Source organism: Pistacia vera, unplaced genomic scaffold (assembly GCF_008641045.1).
Source record: "Pistacia vera cultivar Batoury unplaced genomic scaffold, PisVer_v2 Contig406, whole genome shotgun sequence".
Lineage (NCBI taxonomy): Eukaryota > Viridiplantae > Streptophyta > Magnoliopsida > Sapindales > Anacardiaceae > Pistacia > Pistacia vera.
The window spans coordinates 1004187-1021245 of record NW_022196231.1 but is presented as its reverse complement, the minus strand read 5'-3'; the positions used below and the strand labels follow the sequence as shown (position 1 = coordinate 1021245).

Below are 17059 nucleotides of genomic sequence, written 5' to 3'. Positions count from 1 at the left end.
AAATTATTCGACCAATATTTATTTTTAAGAAAAATTAAACAAAACAATACCTGATAAATCCACTTGAAAAATTGAAAAAACGATTGATCAGACATTGCAGACAGTGTGTGACAAGCTGGACATTTAAGCAACAATGCAAAGACCACACGCACGGCAGCATAAACACCCAATACAAGTACATATATTCGAAAATAATACGAATTTGAGTTCCGCTGGTTTTGTTCCTCCAGAACCTTCCTGCAATATTTTGTGAAATTCATAAACATATGTAATTTGAATGTAAAGACATAGATAGAGTTAAAAAACAAATACAAGATATAGGAAAACACAATAAGACTCACAAGTAAACATAAGTTATGAACGCAGCAGCCAAGCCACACCAGAAGAACCTAATGACTACCCTTGAGATAGCCATGCCTCTTGCCGTGGTGTAAGCCCCAAACATAAGCAACACATCTAGACAACCTACATAAGGGGAAAATTATTACATTATTGAGTGGACAATGAAAATATAATCAAAACTAAGCTCTGCAATTTTATGCTAAAGTAATAACTAAAAAGCTATCCTCAAGAAATAGAAAACTTACTCTCTATGAAGTTCATGATGGTAAATGTTGGTCCAATGCTAAGTACAGTCTTAAAGGTATCTAAATTGATATGCCCATCTTTGAAGGCTATTATTGACAAAGCCTGTAGGCCAAACCAAAAACGCAAAGTGGAAGACACATTCCGTATAAAGTAAATAAGTTACCTCAAAACAATACAGCAGTAATATGTGGGAGGACAAAAATTAACCTGAAACATCAGAAGCAGAAAGATCCACAGACGATGAAAACTTCGATACAAGTGAAGAAATGTGCGATGCTCAACAAAAGTACTTTTCCCGGTCTGCCAATGCCCATAAGAAGATAAACACATTGTCAAAAACAACTGTCTCCATATAAATGATTGAACCAAAATTTAAAAAATTAACCCAAAAAAAACACTTCACATCAATACTAGAAACTCATAAGAGTTAATGACCATTTCCCTCCTGAGGCTTCCTTAAATAACAATTTCCCCCATGAAATATTCAATATAACAATTTCCCCCTCACCATTAGTGTCCATCTGTTAACTTTGACAGAGGAATAACTTTTTCATCGTTCAGATTTGACGTAAATACATCTAAGCCCAATAGTTTTTAAAAGCGACACTTTTATCCTAGATTTAACAACTGTTCATCAAGTCTGCTTATTGAAATCATAATCTCTTCCAAAATTACTGTACACGCTTATATTGTCACATTATAATAAGCAAAATAATTTATTTGATATTTAAAATAAAACAAAAAGTAATTATAAATAATTATTTTTAAAGTAAGATAAAATTGTTAGTTTTTATTTGATATTTAAATTTAAATAAAACTTATAAAAAAAAATAACTTTTTTTTGAAGAAAAAGAAAAATACTCTTTTTAAAAGAAAATTACAGGACTCACATATTATAAAATAAAATAACTTAATTAATAAATAATTGCTTTATTCTTTCATATCACTTGTTATATTAAATATTTTATAATTTAAAGAAAACTTGTATATATATATATTCTTTTAATTAATAAATAAATTTAAAAAATTAATTTAAATTTAAAGAAAAACTTACACGGAGAAAGAAAAGAAATCTCGTGAAACTAGATAAAATATTGCTTTTAGAAACAATAAAAGCAAAATGGTATTATCCTGTGAATCTGGATGGAACCAACTGATGGACACTAACTGCATTGGGAAAGTTGTTATATTAAACATCACAAGGGAAAGTTGTTATTTAAGGAACCATTAAGGGAAAAATAGTAATTACCCCACTTAAACATCCAAGTAATTATTATACTTAATGCAACAAGACAATACAAGGGTAGTGCATATTTTCATAAGGGGTTTATTCAATTTACACCCTTGTGAGATCGCTTAATATTAAACTCATCCCCTTTATTCAGGAAGTACTAAAAACACCCCAGTTGTTAGTGATATATTAGGGTTCCATGCAATTTTAAATTTCAAAGTCTGTTTTGCCTCTTCCCATCACTTACCAACTTAAACCAATTTCTTAAATCCTTCACTCAAATATCCAAATCTACAATATCAACATTGAACTTACAATTTTACTTGTCAAGGTTACACATTTACATAACAAATCTAGACAAACATTTAATAAAAAAAAAAATTCAATTAAAAAATGAATTTTGTTAAGATAAAAATTTAATAAAACGAGTAAAGACAAACGTTTATTTAAAACAAATTTTTTGAAGTCAAATGTTTTGACATTTATATTATGAGATAAACATAGGCTGAAAAATTATAATCAACCTTAAAATAATTATTAATAAGACAAAATCAAGTTAACGGTATTTTGGTAATAAGTGTTTTCCTCCAAAATAACTAAAATAAAATTTATAAATGAATAATAAATTATGTGAAAACTATTCTAGCATTTTAATGATTTTTAAAAAATAATGAGGAATAAAAAAATAGTTTTTAAGTAGGTAAGCAATGGGAGGGGTAAAAAAGACTTCTGAATTTAAAATTGGATAGAACCTTAACATATCATTAACAACAAGGATGTTTTTTATATTTTCTTAACGAAGCGGGTGAATTTAATACTAAGCGATCTCACAAGGGTGTTAATAAAATAAACCCTTTTCATAAGAGATTATAATGTCACAAATTGACTTGACTACTAATTTTTAAATTTAAGGATAAAAGTGTCACTTTCATAAACTATTGAGCCGTAATGTATTTCTGTTAAACCTAAAGGATGAAAAAGCTATTTCTTAATTAAATTTAACGAATGACCACTAATGGCAAGGAAGGAATGATTATACTGAGTACCACAAGAGTGATATTGACATATTGTTCTTTAAGGTATCCTTGGAGAGAAAATAATCATTAACCCAACTCATAAATGAAACTTCAATTCAAGCTCTACCCAATTATGATTCCACTGGCATATATGCATCAACAACAGTCCACTTATATATGAAAAACAGAGATATAACTCTCATAAAAAAACCCACATAAATTAAACATGGTAAAATAAAAAAACTACTGTGTGATAACTTTTTTTTTTTTTTTGGGGGGGGGGGGGGGGGGGGGGGGGAGCGGGGTGGGGACAACAAAAATGCCTACTCTATGAAAACAGGAAGTCATAACCACCTAAGTTTGCCGTCCACAAAAATCAAGATTCAAGTTTTTAAATGTTTGGCCAGTCAAGCGTGTAACAGCCAGGTTAAACATCATACTATCCTCATTTTAAAATTAAAAGAGAGAGAGAGAGAGAGAAGATTCCATGTGTCTTGCATAATATTTAAAAATTAAAAATAACTTAAGAGAAAGCTAATATTTTGCCAGAAGTCATCAGAAAAACTAACCCTTTTCCCCTTTCTAGGCTTCAGCAGAAATGGCGAGTCTGTCCTCATGGGCCATCTCAGTTCAAAGCAAGCAGGTGACCTACATATATTGCAAATGAAACAACCATATTGAAGACTATACATTAAACATGAAAATTATAAAACTTTGTAAGAAGCATACCAAAAATATTCATTAAAGTCATCATAATTCCGCCATGCAGAATGTGATGCTTTTCCATTGTTGTTTCTAGCAGCTTCCTGTTTGCATCCACAACACCAATACATAGTCAAAAACAAGAATAGATCAGAACGAATATCAGATAGAACTGATTAAAAACAGTGTATGACTTTCATAAACAGGTAAGGAATTTAACACGTTCTATAATGTCAATTGTTTTAGACAAGTAAATTCCCTAAAATAATTTCTGGTTAATGGGCATGCTTATATCAAAGATACAGAAGAACAACATAATAATTTTCACTGGATTGCAGATGAAGATAGCAATCACTTGATGGCAATCAAGATCATGTTGCTATCAATAAGGACTGGTATAAATACGCTACATAGAATGGACCGAAGACCATTTTAATGGAAAGACAAATTTGACATATTAGGTAAATACTTTGTGATAACAGGATTTTTTTTATTTTTTAATTTAAACAAGGCCTTGAGATATTAAATCTCATGAAGAACCTCATTACTTATTAGAGAGAGAGGGACTTGGTTCTGGGAGATCCAAGGGTTGAATTAAAAGAGGTAGCTAGGCATGTCGGAAATAGGAAAGGAAATAAAAGTCCAAGATGAATTGAACCCCATTTCACAAGTTCAAAATACTACCACATTACAAGATTGAGGCCTATTTGCAAGGGGTGATAGATAGAAACATAACCCCATCTCTAAGATTAGCTGAAATTAATAATCAATAGCCAGCCATTTAATTGTCAAAAAGAAAATATCACCAATCTGCAAGAGTAATATTGTATGATATCTAATTGTTTTAACAGGAATACATAAACTAAAAATATCCAAACCAGAATTCACTTAATGAGCCCCAGATCAGCAGTTATGAACAGGCATCCCAGATGATAAGCAAGCATCAAAAGAAAATTACATCTTTAATCCAGAAATTACTTTAACAGTTCAAACATAGAAATGAATTCTGATTATTTGCAGACATAGGAATGAGAGTGAGATTTAAAATTATAAAACAAAAAGAAAGAAAGAAAACTGACCGCTGCCATTGTCTCATAAATAGGACAAATAATTTTCTCAAGGAAGGACACAGAACCATTTTCGGTCATACAACTGGGAGCAGTATTAGCTTCTCCATGGTCCAATACAGCATCCAACTCTTTTGCCATCTGCAAGACCATAATTGATATCATTATTATCCATGACTAAAAACTACACATCAAATAATAAACTATTTTATAGCAAATTGTTGCTTGTACTTGACACAAAACAGAAACACCAACAAAGAACTGGATCATGGCATACTATCAATACAGCCTCCACATGCAAGATTCAGCAGAAAGGAATATTTTAAATGCTGTTAAGCAGTGGGGAGGCAGTTGTCTAGAAAGCATGGCCTCTTAAAAATATAAAATATCATGTCTGAACACAGCAAGCAGAAAGATACAACTGCCAACTAAATTTAAACATTTATGATGGCTGGATGCTTACATGGTGAAATATGTAGCAAAGACACTCAGGAAGAAAACGGACATTTGCAGCTTCTCCCCATACAAGAAAGTACAAAGAGACCAGAAAAAGCTTCCTGTCCCTATTGATTGCTTGCATACTGTAGAAAAAATATGTAAGTTTCAAGTGCTCGTGTACAAGGTAAACAAGTGTTTCAATAAGGGCACGTTGTAAGTGACCTGTTCCATGCAAGGCGTATCCGTAAATATTTGCACCACTTGATATAGTTATCTAGCACCTTTAAGAAAACTTCATTGATTGCTTTCTCATCAATTTTCTGTACATGTCATAAAAACAAGAAAAAAAGAGATTATCTGTAACTTTTTTATAGAATTGTTTGTCAACTCTACATCCTTAAGAAACCCACCTGTTATGCACAATTAGAAACTAAATGCAACCAAAACACCAGAAGTCACCCACCACCCAAAAGAAGTGAATTTAAAAACAAACACACAAAAACTGAGCGTAATGAATCAGGTATTCTAAATAACGCAAAACCACTACAATGGATCACATGCAAACAAACGATATATATGCATTCAACCTCATCCTGAAATACCCCTTTCTATCAATGCTTTTAGATACCTGACTCAGAAGAGAACTAATAAGAGTTTCTAGAACTTTCTGTAAGAGAAAAATAGTATTTTTACAACTTTTAAACCAAATCAGCGAGGTTCAAGCTTTAATCCCATTGGTGAAGACAAGCAAACATTTACAGATAATATAAGCACTATATTCACAGATTACTATATGAATTTCTATAACATTTGTGGAAGCTTATATAGCCAATCAGAAGTTCTAACTTTGGTCCATAAGAAGTACAGAACAAAAATTGATCTACTCACACCAAAAATTAAAATAAATAAAAACAAAATCATAAATTGATCAATTTTTTAAAACCTTATTAATGTTTAAAAAGTAACTTAACAACAATTATAAACTAATTCAGATTTAGTATAATAACAAAGCTGAATATATGTAATCTAAATAAAGGGTACAACAAAGCCAATAACTATAAACAAATACAACCATTAAGGAGTTAGATAATCCAAACACTCACCGGCTCGGGATCAACAGGTATGCCAAGTCGAGCCTGTGCATTTGCTACTGAGAGAACAAGATTCTCACGCTGGTTCCTTGTGTTGTCTTTCTGCATAAGAAGAAAATCAAAGTGAATAACCAGGAAATTTTCCAGCAAGAAAAAATTAGAAGTACCTAAGACTACATTAGCAGCAGACAAACAATATCACATTTCAACTTTCAAGTATGATTTTGGAAAAGACAAACCGATTCCCTGTGGGCACAGGAGTAGTACCACTAGACTACTGAGGTCTAAGGTCAATGGTCAGTCACCAAAAGTCACCAATAATTGAGGCTCTAAACTGGGTCAATAATCAACCGAATTTCCTTTCACAAGGAAGATAGTCACAACATTCATTGTCTTTGAAAATTATGGTGCTAAAACTGCATATTTTGTAAAACTCCTCATCCACTCCTTTTGTTTCCCCTCCCTCCTCTCTGCCAACATTTAAATATCTCTAGCATCAAGATGCAAATAAAGAAGTAATATGTACACCTATCTTCCTCAGCCCTCCTCATAATTGCACCTGTAATTAATGTAATCACTCTAGTTTAACAGGAGCATTACACTAAAGGACATATTTCCCTCCAAACAAGTTTTGCTCGGACACAGATCAATCGCAGACAAATCTCCACCTTTCTTATATATTCCATACGCTAATTGTATCCATAACATAACAACTAAGAGTTTAATTTTTTCAAAAAACTAAATTTACTACAATATGAAGAGGAAAAAGAACTAAATTCTGTGATAAGTGTATCTTTACCCACTGTTAAATATACATAACTGACAAAAGAGAAACAAGAGTGAAGGTCAAACCTGAAAACCAAACACATACTCCAGAAGATCAAACATATCTGCATCCCGCTGTCCAGAAATTTCCAGATTGGCAGGAAGTCTAGGAAACTGTTCTGTATATCTTATTGCAGATATTACACCCCTAACCTGCACATATATCCCAACTTAAAGATTGAGTCATAAAGTTTTCTAAATATGCTACCTGAAGAAGCTGTGCAATTCAGTGTAAAACATACTGGTATCATACTTAATACAGCTTTTGGAGTAAAACATATTGGTATCGTAGTTAATGCAGCAATAAATATCTAACTAGAAACTTTTCACGTAATCAATTATTAAACAAAGAAGAGGTAAAAGTTGGCTAAATTATGCAACAGCACTGCTAAAGAGCATGATGACAAAGAGAAGGCAATACTCTCAACCTGAACTGGACTTACCTCGGGGAAAATTCCAATAGCATTGGTAAATGATGGTGCTTCTAAAGGAACAATATTGTAGGGTGTGAGCTCCCCAGACAAGGTTGCCTCATCCTTTTTGATTCTTTGTAACTGAAGAACACAAGAACAAAAATTATTGCAATCCACACCTTTACTGATAATGAGAAAACATATATTTTCTTAGTTCTTAGATCTAGTTTTATTGTAAAACAAAAAAATACTTATAAACTAAAAAAAGAATGCCCAAAATAGCTGGTAACAATTTTCTTTAAAAAAAAAAAAAACATTCTAGGTGATTTGAACCACAGTTCAGCTGATATTAAAGGAATGTAAACTGAAAGAGCAAAGCATTCTATTTAGAATACCATAATCTGAACATAGTAACTTATGAAAACAAAATATTAAAGATCAGTAATAACAAACGCAAATAATATCTACGAGATACAATTAAGTTGTTGATATAATATATTCCCAAACAACTCATTCAAGATAGGCAGCAGACAAGAAAAGAATGCCCAAAATAGTCAGTAACAATTTTCTTTAAAGAAAAAATTCTAGATTTGTGCCACTGTTCAGTTGATACTTAGTGAATGTAAACCAAAAGAGTAATGCATCAATTTGGCATACAATGATATGAGCGTAGCAAATTATGAACAAACATATTAGAGATCAGTGATAACAAATGCAAATAATATCTATTAGATACAATTAAGTCATCAATATCAGATATTACAGAATGTCACATTCAGGATAGTTAGCAGATAAGTACCTCCTCCATAATCTGTCTTCCAACCCCATAAGGATCTGCATCTTTGCTAAGAGCCTCCAAAACTTCAACCAAGGCCCTCAATGTAGCAATCACCTTTCTCATTTCTGTTCCACTGAAGGAAAAGACCGCATTATGGTGAATATATAGATGTATATCATTCCAAAATGAAGGGCACAAAAGTAACAGCTTATGTAGATTGGGTCCTAACTAAACATTCCAAATACTTATACATTTATTTTGATACAAGGATATGAATCAAAACCCTCCCGTTTGGTTGAGTTTATCATTTGCTTACATAGCTTGAGCTCTGAGATATACCGATATTTAATCAAGATACAAGCACCTAATGCTAGTACAGGATGACCTCAAAAACACCATATGTCGAATAAAAGTACTTGTGGTCTTAGTTTCAAAATGCATAACCAAGTTTCATTGAAAAAGGGAAAGTGAGAAACCCACTCCTAGTTACAGGATTGAATGATGCCAAATCTACGGCCTGGCAGGAATGAAAAAGTAAACCAAAAGGAAATTAACATAGCAGCATAAGTTGGCCATACTCTCCCATGCTTGTAGAAAAAATTCCAGACTCCCGCAAATTTTGTTCTTGGCTTCTGATATCATCCACTCTATGTCGTCTCTTATATTTTTGATAAAACTCCCAAAGCCGTTCAGTATCATGACTACGATCTAGTTGATGGAGATCCTTTTTGGCAAGTTTTTGCTACAGCAAACAGACAAATCCTAATAAGCAAACTTGGTATTCAAAAAGCAATGCATCAAAATATATACTGCACACGATAAGATTCAAAATGACAAAACCATAAAGTTCTATTTCAATCAGTATGATACAGCAAAAATTATGTAATACCTGAATTATAGACATCAAACCAGTCTTGAACTGAAGAACACCTCTACCATCACTGTTTGGGTCCAAGTTTTGAGCCATAGAATATGCCTGTTCACACACTAAGATTGCAACAAAAGGACTTGTATATATAAGTCATCACATTTTAAGACTAAAAGTATAACAAGTGTGAACTCCAAAAAGGAAATGTGTGAAATCTCTGCTCAGAGCTATCTTTCATATGCTTCATGCTGATTTTAGTGATTCAAATGCTGAGTTTGGAATTAAATTTCATAGAACTAGATGTATGGTCTGCTATTCCAAGTTAAGCAAGTTATTTTCTATTGCACAAACATTTTCTCACTTATTAAAATAAAAGATTAGAAGAAAAATAATCATGTAATAATACATCCAAGATCCATTATGATTACAGGTGCAAGCAAACTCATTATGAATCAAATTAGAAGGTTCAAGGAATGAATACATACTCGTATTGACATGTCCATGGATACGTATATCAAGCAACATAACATACAACAAAAACTTTAACAGATTGAACTAAGATGTCTACACCTACATTCAGCTTGAATAAAGCAGACTGTTTTCAATCTATCATCAAATTCAAATGACATATGCATCATTAATTAAAACCAGTGGTAGCTACATTGAATTTAAACCGACTTAAATCCTACAGCAACCTGGGCAAGCATTTCTCCTGCACCAACCAGGGCAAGCATTTCTCCTAAATTATGTCTGACACTCATACCCCTATATTAATATCCAATTCTGATCCAGGTAGACACAACAGTGCACATTGCATCTCAAACTATTTCTTGCTACCTCCGACGAGTCATTCTTAAACATGAAGCATAACAGGATATAAGCTTAAATTCAGTCAACATCAATCCAAGAGCATCACTGACCTAACTTTGTCGCAAAATACCGAGTCATTATGGAATTTTCATCACCTAAATACTAATTTAAATACTCATAACTCTATATTTCATAACTCAACTAGCTAAAAACAGCTCCATAAGGCAATGACGACACCAATCCATCCATGTAACCTATCAACTAATCTACTCACCATATACTCCCAAACAAAAACAAATTTCACAAAACACCCTAATTATATTAACACTTGGAAATAAAAACCCTAAACCTAAAAATACGTACATATTCTGGCAACGTTTGGGTCCTCATCTTGAATCTCGTCTGCGGCCTGTAGAATTGCGTCGATGTTGGAGGAGCGACCAAGGGATGCCGGGACCGCACCAGCGATGCCACTTCCAATTCGCTCAGGTCCTTGACCAGCATTTCTCAGCTGCTCTCTGCTCAAGGTGGCTCGCACCAGTCTCTCCCAATTCATGCGAACCCTAGCCATCGAATCTGAGGGTTTTAAACCCTAGTTATGTTAAAAAAAGACCCTCAGTCAGTCGTCGCGGAGTGAGATCGACGACGATTTGAAAGAAAAAAAAAAAAATCCTTTAAATCTTGAATCCGGAAAACGAAGGGGGGAAGGAGTTTCGAAATGAGGTTTAAAGGTTGATACAAAATAAAACAGAAAGAAGAAACGCCGGAAAAGTAAAGTGGGATGGAGGCATATGTGAAATAACGGATTTGTCCTCTACGTTTGATTGATTATTTTGAGAACCTCCAGAGAGAATCTAGTGACAAGAAATTTTTGGCTTTTGATACGCGTAAAATTAAGAATATGCGCGTAACGTTTAAATTAAATTACTTACACCCTAAGAATATGGAGCTGAATATAGTTTTGAATATTTATCCAACAATATTTGTTTATATTTAAAATAGGTGTAAAATTATTAATTATGTGCTGTATGAACATGTATATTCCTGAGAGTGTGCATGTGTATTGAACAAGTGGCCTTGCCCTGTTGAATATGGTTCAAATTGTTATTTAAAATCTATAGAATATTTAAAAAAAAAAAACACATGGCAGCTTTACATGGGTTAAATTAAATTGACTCAACAACTTTTACTTTTCCAAAGCTTTATCAAGAATTATTCAATCTTCTTTTTCATGATAAGATGCCACTTTCAACAAAATTAAACTATTTAAAAGTCTCGCTTTGTGCATCATAAATCAACTCTTTTGGGTGGCATTCAGCTCTGATGTTTTAATTTTATGGTAATTTCTTTATCTTAGAATATATATATATATATACTTAAATCTGACTAAAATATAGATAAATCTTTAGTTTGTAATGTCGTTCCCACATCTTAACAATTTTAATATCAACAATAACATGAAAGGAAGTTTGATCTCCTGATGTCCAAAGGAATTACGGAAAATACCAATTTTATCTTTGGAAAGACCATTTGTGTTGACTGACTTCCTCCCTAGGCCAAACTAGAATAATGATTTCATAAGCTTTATGAAGATGCCTTATAACTTGGTAAAATGTAGCCTAATACGAATTGTCAATTCTTTTTAATACAACATTTATATGAGAATACACTTTTAATGAACGAGGCTTTAAAATCTTTAAACTTTATACGGTTCTAGTTTTCTAAAGGAGAAAACATATCATAAGGCAGGCTATAACTAAGTAATCAAGCAAAAGCTAAATTGATTTCTCTTCTTTGTAAAGCATCGATGGTTGTAACTTTCCAATAAAATAATCTCTGAGATAAAAAATTTCATGATTGGTTCAAAATGTTTTTTGAATAAATCATTTAGAAGAGTGAGAAAGTTTAGGAACCACAGTGGTTTTACGCAAAACAATACATACATGCCAAATAATTATTACATTTAATAACTATCAATCACAATTCATTTAAAGATAGATGAAATTATTTGAATTAGAGTATATAGCAATTTGAACTTTATTGATGACTTCTCAAATGGTTAGGAAAATTTTCTACAATTTTCAAATGAAGAAAATTTTTCTAACACATTAGATTAACAAACTAATCAAATTGTACTATCTTGACACATTTGACTAGTATTTATTACTTCATCTATAATTATTAATTAATTAAAAAAAGAATATGTATTAATAATTATTATTAATAATAATAATAATACAGGTGTATTGTATTAGCATTCTAAAAGTCTAACTATAATAACAATTTCGATTTGTAATTACTATGTGATTGAATTTTATTGGTAATGATGTAGACAATATTGGCTTCGTTTGGTTCACAATTGTGTTTTTGAGAAAAGTTTTTTTTTTAAAAGTTAAAAAAAAATTGAATTGGGCTGGTATTACGATGTAGGATTTACAAATTAAAAATACCCCCTATGTTTGTTTTTTACAAAACACCCCCTATAATAAAACATTAAAAGTTAACAAAAACACCCCCAACCCACCCTCAAATACGGACAGTCGGCCACCACAGCCAGAGGGTGGTCAGAGTCGCCGTATCGGCGTATGACCGACTGGATCTTGCCGATCGTGCGCTGCTATGGCCTTTTTCAGCCAGATCCACAGTGGATCTAGCCAGCAAATGCCAGATCTACGGCTAGATCTGGCCATTGACGACTAGATCTAGCCGTATTTGCTCGTCAATGACAACCAACAAACGATCGTCGTTGATGGTCAACGACGACTGTTTGTTAGCCGTTGTTACCGATTAGTTACGGCCAAAGATCTGCCGTCAACGGCCAGATCTTTGGCCTTAGATCTGGCCTTTTCCAGCCAGATCCACCGTGGATCTGGTCGAAAAAGGCTAGATCGGCACACTACCAGCCAGATTCAGCCGGTAGTGCGCCATCCTACCAGATTTTGGCCATTTTCCGGCAGTAGTGGCCAGAATCTGGTAAATGTGGATTGTTAGGGTGTTTTTACAATTTTTAAAAAAATATTTAGGGGTATTTAATTAAATTAACAAATTTAATGGGTTTAAAAAAAGTTGAATAATATTGTGAGTTTTTAGGTATTTTACTGTTTAACTTTTTTGGGAATACTGAAAGTAGTATTCCCAAAAACCAACCAAACGAAGCCATTAATTGCTATATTGATATTCCAAAGTCTAAATAAATAGACATAAATATTGGATTACATAAGTGCATTGCATGGTTATATTAATAATTAATAATAATACTAATTACATAGGTGCATTGCATTGACATTCTAAAGGTTCAACTATAATGACACATTGGATTTGTGATTACCATGTGGTTAAATTTTATTGGTAATGATGTAGACAATATTAATTACTACATTGGTATTCCAAAGTCTAAATAAATAGACGTAAAGATTTGATTACATAGGTGCATTGCATTGGTAGTAAAAACAAACATGTTTATTAGTAATTATATAGGTGCATTATATTGACATTGCAAACCTTTCTTCGTATTCAATTCGTATTTAATTGTGTTGGCATTCGAAATGTCTGAATAAGGGGTTGTAAAAAGGGCATATGTTCAGTTGTGTATTATCGCAATATGTTAGTTGATGTCAACAATATGTCTGGTCTTTTGTCAATTATTTATAAGTCTTGTTAATTTGTGTCAATAATACGTCTGTTCTTCAAGATTTTGTTAGTCGATTATTTTTTATTTATTAATGTTTTTGTTGTTGTTTATAGGTCAAAGATTCATAAATTAGCATAGAATAAAGGAAGGATGTCTGATTGACATTATCAAATGAGTTGTTATTTTTATTCGTTCTTCTAAACTGTGAGTATATTTTCTAACTATTTTAATAAGAAATTGTAAGTATATCTTCTAACTATTTTAACGGTTATTATGTGGTTGAATAATTGTTTTTGTTTGGTCAATCTATTTGAACAATTAATTGTGTTAGTCATGCTGAACGGTAAGTGTATTCCTTAACAATTTCAATATAAAGATTAATTAACTTTTATTGATTTCGTTTTCAAGTAATAATTGTTATACGAATGAATAATTGTTCCTTAACAATCTTAACATAAAAATAGATTAAATTTTGTTATGTTTGTTTTGAAGTAAATGTTCATGTGCTTTAGAAGATCAAATCGAGGATGATCTTATTGTCAATCGAACTTTGAGTATGTATCAAATCTATATTAGTAGAAAGAGTTCATTTGTGTTAAATATATTTTATGTAAAAACATTCATGTATTTTAATTTGTTATATGAATGATTAGTTGTTTATGTCCTGTTGATATGCAAGTATATATGTTAAATAAATTAATTTTGACTGATTCCATTTTCCAATTAATAGGTGTTATTTGAAATATATCTTACTAGTCTTAATATGATAATCCCTTAAATTTGGGTCAAGTAAACCATTTATTTTATTATCACACGTATTTCAGTTTCTACTAAATAATCAGTAGTAAATTGACCATAACTTGCTCAATAAAAATCCAATTGATGGGAGGATTGAATCTTTAAAAACTAGATAGACAGTGCTTTAATTTGATATATTATACGCTTAATTTGGATAACTATAGCCCCACCGCCGAACCATTCCTTTCATCATATCACACATTTCGGCTTTTACTTAACAGTCAGTAGTAAATTGATCATAACTTGCTCAATAAAAAATCAAATTGATGGGAGGTTTGTATCTTTAGAAACTAGACAGGCAAAGCTTTAAATTGATATATTATACGCTTAATTTGGATAACTATAGCCCCACTACCAAACCATTCCTTTTATCATCACACATTTTGGTTTCCCCTGTTTCTCGACTTACATTGAATAGTCAATAGTAAATTAGCCATAACTTGCTCAATAAAAATTCAATTGATGAGCAGTTTAAATCTTTGAAAACTAAACAAATAGGGCTTTAATTTGATATATTATATGCTTAATTTGGATAACCATAACCCCATTGCCGAATCATTCTTTTTATTATCACACACATTTCGGTTTCCACTGAATAGTTAGTAGTAAATTAACCATAACTTGCTCAATAAAACTCTAATTGATGAGATGTTTGAATCTTTAGAAACTATATAGATACGGTTTTATTTTGGTACATTATACGCTTAATTGGGATAACTCTAGCCTCACTTCTGAACCATTCCTATCATCACATACATTTCAGTTTCCCATGTTTCTCTATTTTCATTGAACAATCAGTAGTAAATTGGTCATAACTTAATAAAAATTCAATTGATGAGCGGTTTGAATCTTTGGAAACTAAAAAGATAGACCTTTAATTTGATATGTTATACGATGAATTTGGATAACTATAAACTTGCGGCCGAACTATTCATTTTATCATCACACACATAAAATAAATTCAATTTTAGTGATGATAAAGGAAAACAAATATTTATATGTAGTTTTAATTATAGTTGTTTTATCTTTTTTTGTTGATATTTTTTTATGTTACATACATATATAGAAAATAGGTTATTTCTGAATATAACAAATTTTATTTGTATCACAAATATCATCTAACGTTTGTTGTCAAACCATGTAGTTTTACTAAATCATTTATAATATGTAGAACTATTATTATTATTCTTAAAAGAAAACAAGTGTTGATATGTAGTTTTAATTGTAATTGTTCTATCTCTTTTGTTAATATCTTTTTATGTTATATATATATATATATATATATATTATGAAAAGAGGTTGTTGCTGAATATAACTAATTTAATTTATTTAACACACGCATTTCGATTTCCACTGAATAATCAGTAGTAAATTGACCATAACTTGCTCAATAAAAATCTAATTGATGCAAGTATTGAATCTTTAGAAATTAGATAAATGGTGCTTTAATTTTATATATTATACGCTTAATTTAGATAACCGTAGCCCCATTGTTGAACCATTTTTTTATCATCACACACATTTCGACTTCTGCTAAACAGTCAGTAGTAAATTGACCATAACTTGCTTAATAAAAATCCAATTAATGAGAGGTTTGAATATTTAGAAACTAGACAGACATGACTTCAAATTTATATATTATACTCTTAATTTGGATAACTGTAGCTCCACTTCCAAACCATTCCTTTTATCATTACACACATTTTGGTTTCTTCTGTTTCTCGATTTTCATTAAACAGTTAGTAATAAAATAGTAATAACTTGCTCAATAAAAATCCAATTGATGAGTGGTTTAAATCTTTGAAAACTAGACAGATAGGTATTTAATTTGATATATTATGCGCTTAATTTGGATAACTGTAGCCTCACTTCCAAACCATTTCTTTTATCATTATATATATTTTGGTTTCCTCAATTTCTACTAAACAGTCAATAGTAAATTAGTCATAACTTGCTCAATAAAAATCCAATTGATGAGCGGTTTAAATCTTTGAAAACTAGATAGATATGACTTTAATTTGATATATTATACACATAATTTGGATAACTGTAGCCCCACTGTTGAACAATTCATTTTATCATCACACACATTTCGGTTTCCACTTAACAGTCAGTATTAAATTGACCATAACTTTGTTGATAAAAATCCAATTGATGATAGGTTTGAATATTTAGAAACTAGATAGATAAGGATTTAATTAAATATATATACGCTTAATTTTGATAACTGTAACCCCACTGTCAAACCATTCATTTTATCATCACACACATTTTGGTTTCCACTAAACAGTCAATAGTAAATTGACCATAACTTGCTCAATAAAAATCCAATTATGAGAGATTTGAATATTTAGAAACTGGATAGATATGGCTTTAATTAGATAAATTATATGCTTAATTTGGATAACTGTAACCCCTCTATTGAACCATTCCTTTTATTATTATACACATTTCGGTTTCCCCCATTTCTCGATTTGCACTGAATAGTTAGTAGTAAATTAGCCATAACTTGCTCAATAAAAATCTAATTGATGAGTAGTTTGAATCTTTGGAAACTAGAAAAATAGAGCTTTAATTTGATATATTATACGATGAATTATGATAACTATAGATCTACTGCCGAACCATTCATTTTATCATCACATATATAAAACAAATTCAATTTTAGTGATGACAAAGGAAAACAAATATTGATATATAATTTTAATTGTATTTGTTCTATCTCTTTTTGTTGATTTTTGGATTGATTTTGTTGTTTGATTTATGGGTTTTGTGAGTTTTACAGTTACCGTCTTTTTTAGGA

At 31.3% G+C, this 17059-nt stretch overlaps 1 protein-coding gene across 2 annotated transcripts in view; it reads right to left on the bottom strand.

The window, feature by feature from the left end:
* LOC116142235 (callose synthase 10) overlaps positions 1-10749 on the bottom strand; it is a 39500-nt gene extending 28751 nt beyond the window's left edge. For both annotated transcript variants that reach the window (XM_031427671.1, XM_031427672.1), the window contains exons 1-16: positions 10191-10749; positions 9039-9136; positions 8728-8891; positions 8171-8282; positions 7402-7512; positions 6986-7111; positions 6146-6235; positions 5265-5362; positions 5068-5185; positions 4617-4745; positions 3565-3641; positions 3405-3483; positions 796-888; positions 588-690; positions 342-465; positions 51-237 (exon numbers count right to left, since the gene is read on the bottom strand). In XM_031427671.1, the coding sequence (XP_031283531.1) occupies positions 51-237; positions 342-465; positions 588-690; positions 796-888; positions 3405-3483; positions 3565-3641; positions 4617-4745; positions 5068-5185; positions 5265-5362; positions 6146-6235; positions 6986-7111; positions 7402-7512; positions 8171-8282; positions 8728-8891; positions 9039-9136; positions 10191-10398 (1917 nt within the window). In that variant the 5' untranslated portion in view covers positions 10399-10749. The remainder of the gene's footprint in view (positions 1-50; positions 238-341; positions 466-587; positions 691-795; positions 889-3404; positions 3484-3564; positions 3642-4616; positions 4746-5067; positions 5186-5264; positions 5363-6145; positions 6236-6985; positions 7112-7401; positions 7513-8170; positions 8283-8727; positions 8892-9038; positions 9137-10190) is intronic.
* Positions 10750-17059: the final 6310 nt, after the last annotated feature.